General features: G+C 33.5%; 3 protein-coding genes and 1 long non-coding RNA gene across 4 annotated transcripts; 3 read left to right on the top strand and 1 right to left on the bottom strand.

The window, feature by feature from the left end:
* Positions 1-1,754: 1,754 nt before the first annotated feature.
* LOC132035349 (uncharacterized) lies at positions 1,755-2,592 on the top strand. Its single transcript, XM_059425607.1, has one exon. It carries the CDS (start codon positions 1,983-1,985, stop codon positions 2,451-2,453), a length of 471 nt encoding a protein of 156 aa, XP_059281590.1. The 5' UTR covers positions 1,755-1,982; the 3' UTR covers positions 2,454-2,592.
* A 781-nt stretch (positions 2,593-3,373) lies between these two features.
* On the bottom strand, positions 3,374-4,215 carry LOC132035348 (uncharacterized). The gene is made up of 2 exons (XR_009409222.1): positions 3,904-4,215; positions 3,374-3,614 (listed from the first exon to the last, which is right to left on the bottom strand). It is a non-coding gene; the product is annotated as an uncharacterized LOC132035348 (long non-coding RNA).
* Positions 4,216-7,663: 3,448 nt separating this feature from the next.
* LOC132034818 (serine carboxypeptidase-like 18) lies at positions 7,664-10,010 on the top strand (the record flags this gene model as incomplete). Its single annotated transcript, XM_059425171.1, has 7 exons — positions 7,664-7,820; positions 8,626-8,702; positions 8,793-8,915; positions 9,013-9,115; positions 9,205-9,242; positions 9,528-9,626; positions 9,707-10,010. Coding segments are annotated over 7 exons (735 nt in total), but the record flags the coding sequence as incomplete, so codon positions are not given.
* LOC132034817 (putative serine carboxypeptidase-like 52) lies at positions 9,859-11,279 on the top strand. The gene is made up of 6 exons (XM_059425170.1): positions 9,859-10,017; positions 10,129-10,200; positions 10,536-10,654; positions 10,771-10,884; positions 10,969-11,014; positions 11,151-11,279. Exons 1-6 carry the CDS (start codon positions 9,859-9,861, stop codon positions 11,232-11,234), a joined length of 594 nt encoding a protein of 197 aa, XP_059281153.1. The 3' UTR covers positions 11,235-11,279.
* Positions 11,280-12,595: the final 1,316 nt, after the last annotated feature.

The raw sequence follows: 12,595 nt of genomic DNA, 5'->3' as shown, positions 1-12,595 counted from the left end.
AGCCCACGCTCACGGTCATGTCGTAGTCCAACTCCCCTCTGCTTTATGTTTTTTTTAAAATCATCCGCCGAAAAAAGGTTTTTTAGACATTAATGAAGTTAGTTAGTTTGAGATTTAGATAATCGAATACGATGAATATAAACGAAATGCAAAAAAAAAAAAAAAATTATTTTCCTATTTCGTTTTTATATAAACGAAATACAAAAAAAAATATTATATTTTCCTATTTCGTTTTTGTATAAACGAAATAAAAAAAAATTATTTCGTTTATACAAAAAACGAAATTAAAAAAAATAAAAATTTTGTCCTATTTCGTTGGACTACCAACGAAATAGGATAAAAAATATATAATTTTTTTTTATCCTATTTCGTTGGTAGTCCAACGAAATAGGACAAAATTTTTATTTTTTTTATTTCGTTTTTTGTATGAACCAAATAAAAAAAAAATTTAATGCTATTTCGTTAGTAGTATCACGAAATACAAAAAAAAAAAAAAACAAATATTATTATATTTTCCTATTTCGTTTTTGTGTAAACGAAATAATTTTTTTATTTCGTTTAAAATAAAAAAAAAAAAATTTGTCCTATTTCGTTGGACTACCAACGAAATAGGACAATTTTTTTTTTTTTTTAATTTCGTTTTTTGTATGAACCAAATAAAAAATAAATAAATTTAATGCTATTTCGTTAGTAGTATCACGAAATACAAAAAAAAAAAAAACAAATATTATTATATTTTCCTATTTCGTTTTTGTGTAAACGAAATAAAAAAAAAGAATTTTTCATTTTTTATATGAAAAACGAAATAAAACAAAATTTTTTTTTTTGTTGCATTTCGTGAAATGTCCAACGAAATGCAACAAATTTTATTTCGTTTTTCATATAAAAAAGGAAATAAAACAAAAAAATAAAATTTGTTGCATTTCGTTTGACATTTCACGAAATGCAACAAATTTTTTTTTTTTTAATTTCGTTTTCATATAAAAAACGAAAAAAAAAAAAAATTTGTTGCATTTCGTTTGACATTTCACGAAATGCAAAAAAAAAAAAAAAAGTTAATTTGATTGAAATAATTCGGCCATGAACAGTAACCTCTGTGAGTATTTCGTTGGTTATCCAACGAAATACCCATTTTGATCTTAAAAAAAAAAAGCATACCATTTTTGTCTAATGGCTGCAAAAATAAGCCATTTTGGCTCCGGACTCGTAACTTTGTCAGCATAAGTATTCTGAAAATAATACACAAGCTTGAGATTTTAGCGGTGTAAGAGCATCTAAAACAAATAGGAGTATTTTTTTCGTGAAATTTAACGGATATATGAAAAGTTTGAGCGAGTTCGATAATTACAACTTGTATTTTGTATAAAAGAAAGGGTCAAGGTCAAATAATAATTAAAAAAAGAAACAAAGTTGTAACTTTAGTTAGTGAATAAATTTCCTTACCTAATTCAATAATGTGAAACCAAACGGTTGAATTATCAGAGTGTGCCCCATAAATATCAAAGCTAATCAATGGAAACATCTGAAAATTTAGACCAATTTGAGCTTAAATTGATGGAACGCTGAATCATCGGGTAGACTTAATTGGACATAGCAAGAACAACTCAATCCTTAAAAGTTGAAAACATCTTCTGTCAACAATGTGTTGCCAAACTTACTCTGGACGCGTCAATTCTTATCCTTTCTTAATCATTAGATAAATATAGTTCCATCAGCACACAATTTTTAATTCCTTACGTGTATAATATATTCTTATCGGGCGGGCTAGGAAAAGTCCAAACCAAGACTCAATTTGTCGCATTCATACTTTTCCTACAAAACCACCGCAAATATAAGCAGCACAAAGATAACTCATCCATTCACTCTCAGAAAAAACTTCCAAATTTGTTAATTTTCACACAAATTCATCTCAATAAATCTTGATTATTCCAACATTTTAGTTTCCTATTTTAATTCTCAAAACTTGGCAAAACAGAACAAATATGAAGAGCAAAGCGAGTGGGCAGAACAGATTTATCCGAATTTTATCACTACCATGGAAGGCATTAATAAAAGCAAGAGATTGTTACGTAGGCACCATGACGAATTACGCAGTTGTAAATCCACGTAGTTTGTCTAAGAGTTACAGTGTTACATCGACGAGGTCTGATGATAGCGAAGATTTTAGGGACCTTGTTAGAGCGGCATCAGCAAGGAGCATGGGAGAGAATTTTGAACTGAATTTATTGATACAACAACAAATAAGACAGCAATTGCAACAACAAATGCCGTCTAGGAAAGTGCCTAGGAGTGTTAGTGTTGGCATGGGAAGAATTGATGAAGACAAGCCGTTTGTTTTAGGTGATCAAGAAGATGTTTCAATGATGTTGATGAAGAATGATTTGAAGTATCCTAGGAGTAGAAGTCATGCTGTTTCAAATACCAGCAAATTTCATGCAAATCGATTTTATTAGGTGGATTGGTTGTGGGGAAATTTGATTACTTCCTTGAGAATTTTTGAGGAAGGTGAATCTTTCTTGTATTTGTTTACCACGCTAGGTATGAGAATGTAACTATCGATCTTTGTTTAATGGGAATGTACTGATTGTCTCATTAAGGTTGTTTCAGTGCCAATGTCAATGTTACAATTTTCACACTATGATTTTTTATGATGTCACAAAAAAGAAGGCGGAGATGGCGCTCTCTATTGAGCCCCTCATCGGTGTGAGAGATGTAAGAGGTGTCGTTTATATAATCTTGAGTAATCCCTACTACGTTAGCTAGATTTTTGAGTTGAATTAAACTAATCCATTTTCTTGTCTTGTTGGCCTCTTGGCCACGCCCGTGAATGGGCAGAGTCCCACATCACGGTGAAAGGTATCATTTGGTCGGCTGGACTATGCAGATCATGATTTTGTTTCCATCAAGATTCTGAGGTAAAATTTGACGATACAAATCACGAAAAACTTGATCTCCTTCCCTAGATGGAATTTAAATTTTAAACATTAACGGTTTAAACAATATTTTTTTGTTGTATTTTGCTGTTTTATTGTTGCTCTTGCTGTTGTTGTTGTTGTTAACAGTTTAAACAATATTTACACATTTTGATCAGTTATACCATGTTACCAGCTAGTGTTTCACTGTTGGTTTTAAGTGAGTCTGATTGTTATAAATATTCAGTTTTTACATTGTCAGCATATAAAACTTAAACTCACGTTAGGATGAATTCGTTATTTGAGACCACGAAAGAGACACTGTAGTATTATTAGTTGAAAGAGTTTCCATCTTATTGTTGTTGAGTCCTCTGAATCATTAGTAGCACTTAAGGGGTTGATATAATCCTGTGAGAAGGAGAGTATAATGCCGCTACAGTGGAATGTGTCTCTTTGGATATAATATTGTTCATGTAATTCTAGCTGAAGAATTGGAGCACCACACCTTTAGACCATATAGTTGAATTGACAAATTTTTGTAATTATAACTTACTCTTGATTTTTCCCCCTATATAATGGAATCTTGACAGTGATTTCAAATTGTGATACATTTGTTGTTTATAAGGCCTGGTAAGACATCCACCTTCTTACCATCGCCAGGCATTCACGAGGTTTATACTCTGGTGCAGTATGGCCTGCTCCCTGTACAAAAAATAAAGCAATGTGTAAACACCAATTATTTGAAAGAATTTTTATATGCAAACTTAAGTGAGAAAAGAAAGTGAAAGAGAGAGAATGAGCGACTAGTTTGATTGGAAGTTTTCTTGCCTTCACTGTGGCAAATGTCATCCGATTTGAGTAACTTCTCGTGTAACTGAAATTGTGCAAATGAAAAAATAAAAAGAAGAGTTTAACTTTCATATTCTGACGGAGTTTATGACTAGTGTACGTGAATTTCAAAGTGTCCACATGTCTTTCAGCAAGAACTAACCCGGGAACTTGATTTTCAACGATCCATGGTCGCCAATCATTAACAATGGAGTAGTTAAGAGATTTTATCCATGTTTGGGTTGATAGGAAGGTATCAAGCTTATCATGATGTCCATTGCTCAATTAAAAAACATAGATGAACTTCACCAATTTCTGTTTGTAGTTATTCCAATCTTGCAAACACAAGTAATATATATTCCTACTCAACCTGTATATAAGAGATCTGTAACCTTTGCTACTGAGGCTTGCATGATATGGTATGCTGCTCATGACCATCGTTTGGTATTGCAAATTACTTGCACATGGCTCCCATTTTCCGTATGTTGAGGGCATCTCTAACTTGACCGTCATCATGTGGGTTAAACGACCCAAAGATATTTAACACGTGATGTGGATTGTCTTTAGGGCCAAGCCCGCACGGTTTTTCCCAAAAGGCCTCACATCATTAAGAGTATCCAACACCTTATAAGTAGCTTATTTTTCTTTTCAGCCACCAATGTGGTACTTTGTTCGCATACCCAACAATCTCCCCCTCGAACTAAGTTCCACATGGCTCATTACCATAACTCACGGGTCAGAGATTCTACATGTCTGTGTGCCACCCACATCGTCATAGTATTTAACCGGCCCATAGACGGGCAAAGGCACCAAGCCGGGCCCCACGCCACACTTCGCCATCTTCATATACGCGTCCCGTAAAACCATTGCCTCTGATACCAGTTGTTGGGTTAAACGGCCCAAAGATACTCCTAACATGACGTATACATCGTTCGCTTTGCCTTTAAGCCATTTTTTCCCCAAAGGCCTCATCATTAAAAGTATCCAACACCTTATAAGTAACTCCTTTTTCTTTTATTTTATGAATGTGCAGAGATTGTCACACACCCAACACATCAGCCAAAGGATAAGAAAGTTTGTACCAATCATTCTAAAACAATTGCAAGTTGTAAGAAATTAAGTGATTAAAAAAAAAATCAATAGAATAAAGAATGCAATTACTTTGTAGATAATGTTTGACGATGGAACGACCAATACTCACACGACATTTTAGTGCAGGAAGTTGTTGAGGATTTTTAAGTTCATGAAACTTCTCATGAAGAGATCTTCTTTGTCCAAACAATTGGTGTGGCCTTGGTGAAGCAAAATTACAACTGGGCTCCAAAATATAGGCCTCATCAATTCCTTTAAGAAGCTGCATATAAGGTCAGTATTTAATAAACTTGTCTGTCAATGCCAGATGATGTATAATTTTACTGCAAATAGAATCCAACCTCTTTAAAAGTCTGAACATCTCGCAAACACAGTGAATTGCTTGGATCTATTTTCAGGTACTCTTCCATACAATTGGTCTTCAAGGACTGTTTTGGAAAAGTTAGCCAATTACTTCAGTGTAAGTAAAGTTGATGAAATCACAGATATAACACCAAAGAAAAGCCAACCTCATAGAGTTCATCAGAAATAAGTGTTAGTGTTAGTTAGTGTGATTGATGGGGAAGTATTGAGAAGAGGTTTTGGTGAATATGTTTTCAGTCGTTAAAATGACTTAATGACTAGTTGTGATTAAAAGGTATCCATTCCTAAAAGGTTTAAATTAAAAGGTGCCTATTCCTAAGAGATGTATATGTTGGTTTGAACAGACACTTAGCTATTATAAATACCTGATTATTCCCAAATATGAATCAGATTTTTTCTTTATCTTTCACTTTCATTACAAATCACAACATTTTGTTCTTGTGGGAAATTCGAATTAATTCTTTGGTATTCGAATTTCGGAGGCTGTAAAATCCTCGAAGGAATGCCACCATCCCCGCAAAGAACGAAGTGGGAGGCTTAAATACCTTAAGGACAGAGATTACTCTAGCAAAGCCGGATTATTTCTTCCCCACTTCTAAAATCTATTTTTCTAACAATCTTAAGGAATTTAATGGAAGAGTGGTTGACACAAGAAAAGACGATACTGAGTATCAAAGGCTGTATTTAATGATTGCATTCTTAAGGCTAGTATACCACAAACCACAAAGTTGTTGTTGCACTGTTATTCTAGAATGAATCTAAGGCTTATTGTTCGACGAATGGCTTGATACACAGATAAGTATCATCTTCTCAATTTATTTATTTTAACCTAGGTATTTATTTAAATTCATATTTTAAGTAGAATAATCCATTTATGAATTTATCACAAAATCAAATATTACTTTTTATGACTGATATTTTAATATTACATGCATTAAGAGTGTGTGTGTGTTCACACTCACACGTTACCGTTTATTTTTACATATATATATGTGCGTGCGCGCGCGTGTGTATATATGTGTATGTGTATATCACTCGTGGTCTCAACTCTCAAATAACGAGTTCATCAATTTTTTGCGCGGATTGCCCTTCAAAGGCACAGGTCTTTAATTTTTGCCCTTCGCTTAAAAAGGTGGCGGAAAATATCCCGAGGTTCTGGATTCGAACTCCCGCTCAATAAAAAAAAATAACAATTTCGCAAGACATGGCTTTGCAAAAAGTCTACCTTATGCGGCAGAGTTTGCCTTAAGGCATAACTAAAGTCTGCCTTATGCGGCAGACGTTGCCTTAAGGCATAACTAAAAGTCTGCCTTATAAGGCAAAGTTTGTCGTATCCGGCAGACTTTTAGTTATGCCTGAAAGTCTTGCCTTGCGTTTTTTTTTTTTTTTTTTTTTTTTTTTTTTTTTAATGAATAAGCCGGTTTCGAACCCAGAACATCGAGGTATTTTAGGCGAACGATAAAAATTAAAGACCATCAATTTGATGGTAAAAATTAAAGACCACCCCCCAAAGAAGGGCAATCGTGCTAATTGCCCCGAGTTCATATCCTAGTGTGAGTTTAAGTTTTATATGCTGACGATGTTAAAAATATTTACAAGCAATCGGACTCACATTAAAAACACTAGAAATATGAGTTGCTAACATGGTGCAACTGGTCAAATAAAATGTGTAAATTTTGTTTAAACCGCCAATGCATAAAAACTTAAATTCATTCATTATTAACGTCATCTTGAGATCCATCTAGCATAATCTTGAGTTCTTGAAACCAATTTTTGTTGATTTATATCGTGAAATTTCACCTCAGACTTGAAGATAACTGAAGATAGAGAGTAATGTATAGGTAACTTGCTTCACAATTATGAGAAGTGGGTGAAGATGCTTTAAATTTGTCAGTATTTAATTTCTGTAGCCAGATAGTATGTATATATAATCCAAATTTAGTAGGAGTATATAAAATGCCAAATCAAAACGGACAAGGGACACAATAAAATACCAAAAATCACTCCAACATCCACATCAATGATGAATTGATAAATAAGCTTGGATATCAACTACCTTGCTCAAAACTAATTAGATCACAGACTTTTTGCATCCAGTTTCTTTAATTTATAGAACTAGAAGTAGACACTTTAAATTAGTGGAACCTTTGAAACATTTACATTTAAGCTTTGTTAATTTTGAGTCAGCAACCAACTACTCTTATTTTCAACTACTGTATTCAAAGACACCATATTTTATACGAAAACTGTGAAAAGAGATACTCACAATCTTCAAAACAATGATTGGGCAGTACTAGTTTATCTATATATGATGGTTAACTTTAAGAAAACTCTGTTTTGAACTTGAAACTGCGTGAGAAACTTGAAATACTAAGGCCATTTTAGTTTCTTCAACATGTTTGTAGTTTCTTTTGTGAGAATAAGTACATGTTATTATGTTTAGCTTTTGAAGTTAATTAGATTAAAATTGTGTTTACAGGTATGTTGGCGTAGGCAATTCGGAAGATGTGCAATTATTCTACTATTTTATTGAGTCGGAGTCTGATCCAGAATCTGACCCTGTTCTACTTTGGATCACTGGAGGCCCTGGTTGCTCTGCTCTATCTGGCCTTTTCTATGAGATTGGTACATTACTATCATTTTCCCTTTCTAATTTCCTTATATTGGTCTTTTAAAACCACAAGGTCCTGCTGGATTTTCCTTGTGTCTATGCCATGTATTTTTTGGAATGAAGTGCCTTGTTTAGCAAGTTGAATGTTTCTGAAAGTACCGAACTGCATCAAATGCCTTTCATCAAATACGAAGGTTGGGATCATGTCTTTTGGGCGTTCTGCATATCTGTGTCCAGGCTAGTTTGTGCACACTTTATTGTCCCACCTGGTACTGCTACCTCCTATTAGCAAATGTATCAGAAAACTATGCCCACCAATACTTAGGCAGATGGGAAGAAATTTCCTAGTGTTTTCTATTGCTGCTGAGATTTGAAACCTGATTTCCGGGGATGTTTATCATCTTACAATCAGAAAATACAACTATGTTGTGAATCATGTCCCCTCTGTGACGTTTATCGTCTTAAGAAAAAAAAAATTGCAACTAGGTCTTGCTATTAAAAGGCATTTTCCACAATCTACTGAACTCTTTCTAGTGGTCGAGTACTTTGAATATTGATTTCATCAATGTAGATATATATGACCAAAGATAATGAGGCAAGTTATTATTGGTGATTTAAAAGACATGGAATGGAAAAGTCATTCATCATAACTATATGTGACCAAAGAAAATGAAATGGGTAGACTTTGAGTTGTGATCATTGAAAACTTATACTAGAACACCCCAGAAAAAAAAAGTAATTGATTTGTATCACCAAAGTTTCTGTTTTTCTACAAGATCTTTTAGTTGATTTCTAAACTTGTTAGCTATGAATATGAAGGACCAATAACTTTTGAGCCAGTGGAATACAATGGGAGTTTGCCTACACTGATACTGAATCCTTACTCATGGACAAAGGTGTGTATTATTTGTTGTGAATTGTACTTTGTAATGTCCATAAGGATTCTGCACAACTCAAAATGTTGAAAGTTTCACGGAATTATTTAGGTGGCAAGCATTATTTTCATAGACTTACCAGTGGGCACTGGATTTTCCTACGCGAGAACTCCAGCAGCTCTACAATCATCTGATTTACAAGCAAGTGATCATGCATATCAGTTTCTTCGTAAGGTAATTATTCTTCATCCCATAATTAAATAGCAGCCGCTCTGTTGTTTTATCATGTATTTAGTTGGTTAACTAATCACTTTTCAGGATATTTTTGCAGTGGTTTGTCGATCACCAAGAATTCTTGAGGAATACATTGTATGTTGGTGGAGATTCATATTCAGGCAGGGTTGTTCCCGTCATTACTCAAATCATAGCAATTAGTAAGACTATATTTGCCCTTCAACTATGACAGGCACTTTCTGATTTAGTCCTATGCTTTATAACACTTTGCGGTCTTGTGATAATGCAGAGAATGAAATGGAAATCAAACCATTTATCAATCTTAAGGTTTGTTATTTTTCTTATATAGATTCTCTTTTCCCTAAGGGATAAATGGATCATTTACCAACTCACAAGTCACAACTCGTAATGAAATTGTTATAACACAAATGTTTATTCTGCAATGAACATCCTTTGCCTCCTGTCCCTGCTAAAGATTGTGTAGAAACAGCTTATTCTTTTTCTGATGAAATCCTACAGACAATGTAGAACGATATCACAGCAAATAGTATAACTTAGATCCAGCAGATGTGCAAAATGGATGAGCTATTATATGTCTTCAAATGGTTTCAGGGATATTTACTCGGAAATCCATTGACTTATGAAGGTGAAAAAAATTATGAGATTCCATTTGCTTATGGAATGGGACTTATTTCTGATGAACTCTATGAGGTTGGCTTTTCTTTTTGGTGTTATATCTGTGCTTTCATTAACTTTAATTACACCAGCCTTACAAGTAATTGACTTGACAGTCCTTAAAGACCAATTGTAAAGGAGAGTACCTTAATATAGATCCAAGCAATACACTGTGTTTGCAAGATGTTCAGACTTTTAAAGAGGTTGGATTCTATCATGTGCTTGTTATATTTGGCATTAAACGGGTTCATTAAAATGCTGACCTTATATGCAGCTTCTAAAAAGAATTAATAAGCCCCATATTTTGGAACCCAAATGTAAGCGTTTCTCACCAAGGCCACACCAATTGTTTGGCCAAAGAAGATCTCTTGATGAGAAGTTCCATGAACTTAACAATCCTCAACAACTTTCTGCACTAAAATGTCGTGTAAGTATTCATCACTCTGTCTTCAAAGATTATCTACAAAATAATTACAAGCTATTGAATTTTTGTATCTATTAAATGCTTAGAAGAATTTACAACTTGCAATTGCTTTAGACTGATTGGTACGTACACTCTTATCATTGGGCTGATGATTGTCAAGTTCGAGAGGCCCTCAATATTCGAAAGGTATGATAAAGGATGTTACACAAAACTAAATGAATTTAAGTTATATATACTGACAGTGTAATGATTCTTTATTATGTAAGTTTAATCTCTATATCTGGAAGGTATGAGTTCTTGTTGAAGAATAAGAAAATACAAAAGTATGTGAGTTAAGTTTAATCTGTGATCCAATGTTAGTTACCATCAGTTAAGTATAATCTGTGATAGCATGTTGGTTACCATTTCTTACCAGGTTATTAGTGAATGCTTATCGTAGAGACTCATGTGTTATTTCCTTGTTGTCAATACGTAGAACTAACACTCAACTAACATATAATCAAATACTCCTTTGGTAACAGGGGACTATTGGGAAATGGGAGCGATGTGCAAGTAATTTGCAATACCAAAAGACGGTCATGAGTAGCATACCATATCATGCAAGTCTCAGTAGCAAAGGCTATAGATCTCTTTTATACAGGTTGAGTAGGAATATTAATTGTGTTTACAAGATTGGAATAACTACAAACAGAAATAGTTAAATTTTATCTGTCAAACTAACAAGTTCTCTATGTTTTTTTTTATTTAACTGAGCAGTGGAGATCATGACAAGGGTGTTCCCTTCCAATCAACTCAAGCATGGATAAAATCTCTTAACTACTCCATTGTTGATGATTGGCGACCATGGGTCGTTCACAATCAAGTTGCCGGGTTAGTTCTTGATGAAAGACTAGTCATAAACTCCGTCAGTATATGAAAGTTAAACTCTTTTTTCATTTGTTTGCACGATTTTAGTTACACGAGAAGTTACTCAAATTGGATGACATTTACCACAGTGAAGGCAAGAAAACCTCCAATCACCTCCAATCAAATTAGTCTCTCAATCTATCTCTTTCACTTTCTTTTCTAGCTTAAGTTTGCCTATAAAAATTCTGTCAAATAATTGGTGTTTATAAACTGCTTTATTTATTTTACAGGGAGCAGGCCACACTGCACCGGAGTATAAGCCTCGTGAATGTCTGGCGATGCTCAGAAGGTGGATGTCTTACCAGCCCTTATAATCAACAAATATATCGTAATTTGTAATCACTGTCAAGATTCCATTATATTGGGAAAGTGACACTTTCAATTCTTATTTAAAGGGGAAAGGGCTTTAGTCATAGAATATAATCTCTCTCTTTTATTTGTGTGTGTTTTTCTTAATAGAATACAATCAAACTCAAGGTTAAGTTATAATTATGAAAAATTATTAATCAATGATCTGCTAGAATTATATGAACAATATTATCCAAAGAGCCATATTCCACAGTTGCAGTATTATACTTCTCACAGGACTATATCAACCACTTAAGTGCTGCTAATGATTCAGAGGAGAACAATAAAATGGAAACTCTTTCAGCTAATGAGACTAGAGCGTCTCTTTCGTGATCTCCAATTACGAATTCATCCATATGCGTGTTATAACAACAAGACTCACTTCAAAAATCAACTCTGAAATATGATGGAAATCAAGTTTTTCGTGATTTGTGTTGTCAAATTTCACCTTAGAATCTGGACATGCTTGAAAAATAATTCATAACCAGTAACCTCTGGTCACAGAGGAATGTGAACTGGGGTTACTTGAATTCTAAAAAATGACTCTGTTGCAGTTACATTATTTGACTTTGTAGTTTGTAGAACTAGAGAACATTAATGCTGCATTTCTATCTGATTTACTAAAGATAATTGAAAGCATGACGATATGACATAATAAGTCAATTTATTTAGGTTAAGAAACCGTAGTAATTTTTATTATGTATGCTGGGGTATTTATACAAGTGTGTCCTCCTTTATTTTTAACATTTTATTATGTATGTTGGGGTATTTATACAAAGGTGTCCTCCTTTATTTTGGTTACGTTTAAGCAGTACTCTCTCCGTCCCAATTTATGTGTCTTAGTTAAGATTTCGAGAATAAATCTGTTTAATTTTGACCGTATATTCAGACATGAAATCTTCAAGTTTTTTGAAATAAAAATTAAATATTTGGAAATTACGTAAAAAGTACTATAAGTCACAATGATTGACAATTCAAAATATTTAAAAGATATATGATAATATTACGGTCAAAGAAAGACATGTTTGAATCTCCAAATTCAAAAAGGAGCCAAATAAATTGGGACGAATGGAGTGCTACTTTGCCAAATGGAACTAAGTTATATGCATTGATGTTAGTGTAATTCCTTTATATAACTAGTAAATTTGCTCGCGCTTTGCGCGATCATATAAATCATGGCAAAATTATAAAGAGAATTAACAGAATGATAATGAATTTAGATTCACTTCCTCTTTTTTATTAAAGTAATGCTTATAAATGGCATACAATTGGGTAAATTCATCTGTTAGTTTACAAATTTTAGTTTAAGTAGAGCATATAATCCTGT

This window comes from Lycium ferocissimum, chromosome 10 (genome assembly GCF_029784015.1).
Source record: "Lycium ferocissimum isolate CSIRO_LF1 chromosome 10, AGI_CSIRO_Lferr_CH_V1, whole genome shotgun sequence".
Classification (NCBI taxonomy): Eukaryota; Viridiplantae; Streptophyta; class Magnoliopsida; order Solanales; family Solanaceae; genus Lycium; species Lycium ferocissimum.
This window is presented reverse-complemented; position numbering and strand designations above follow the sequence as displayed.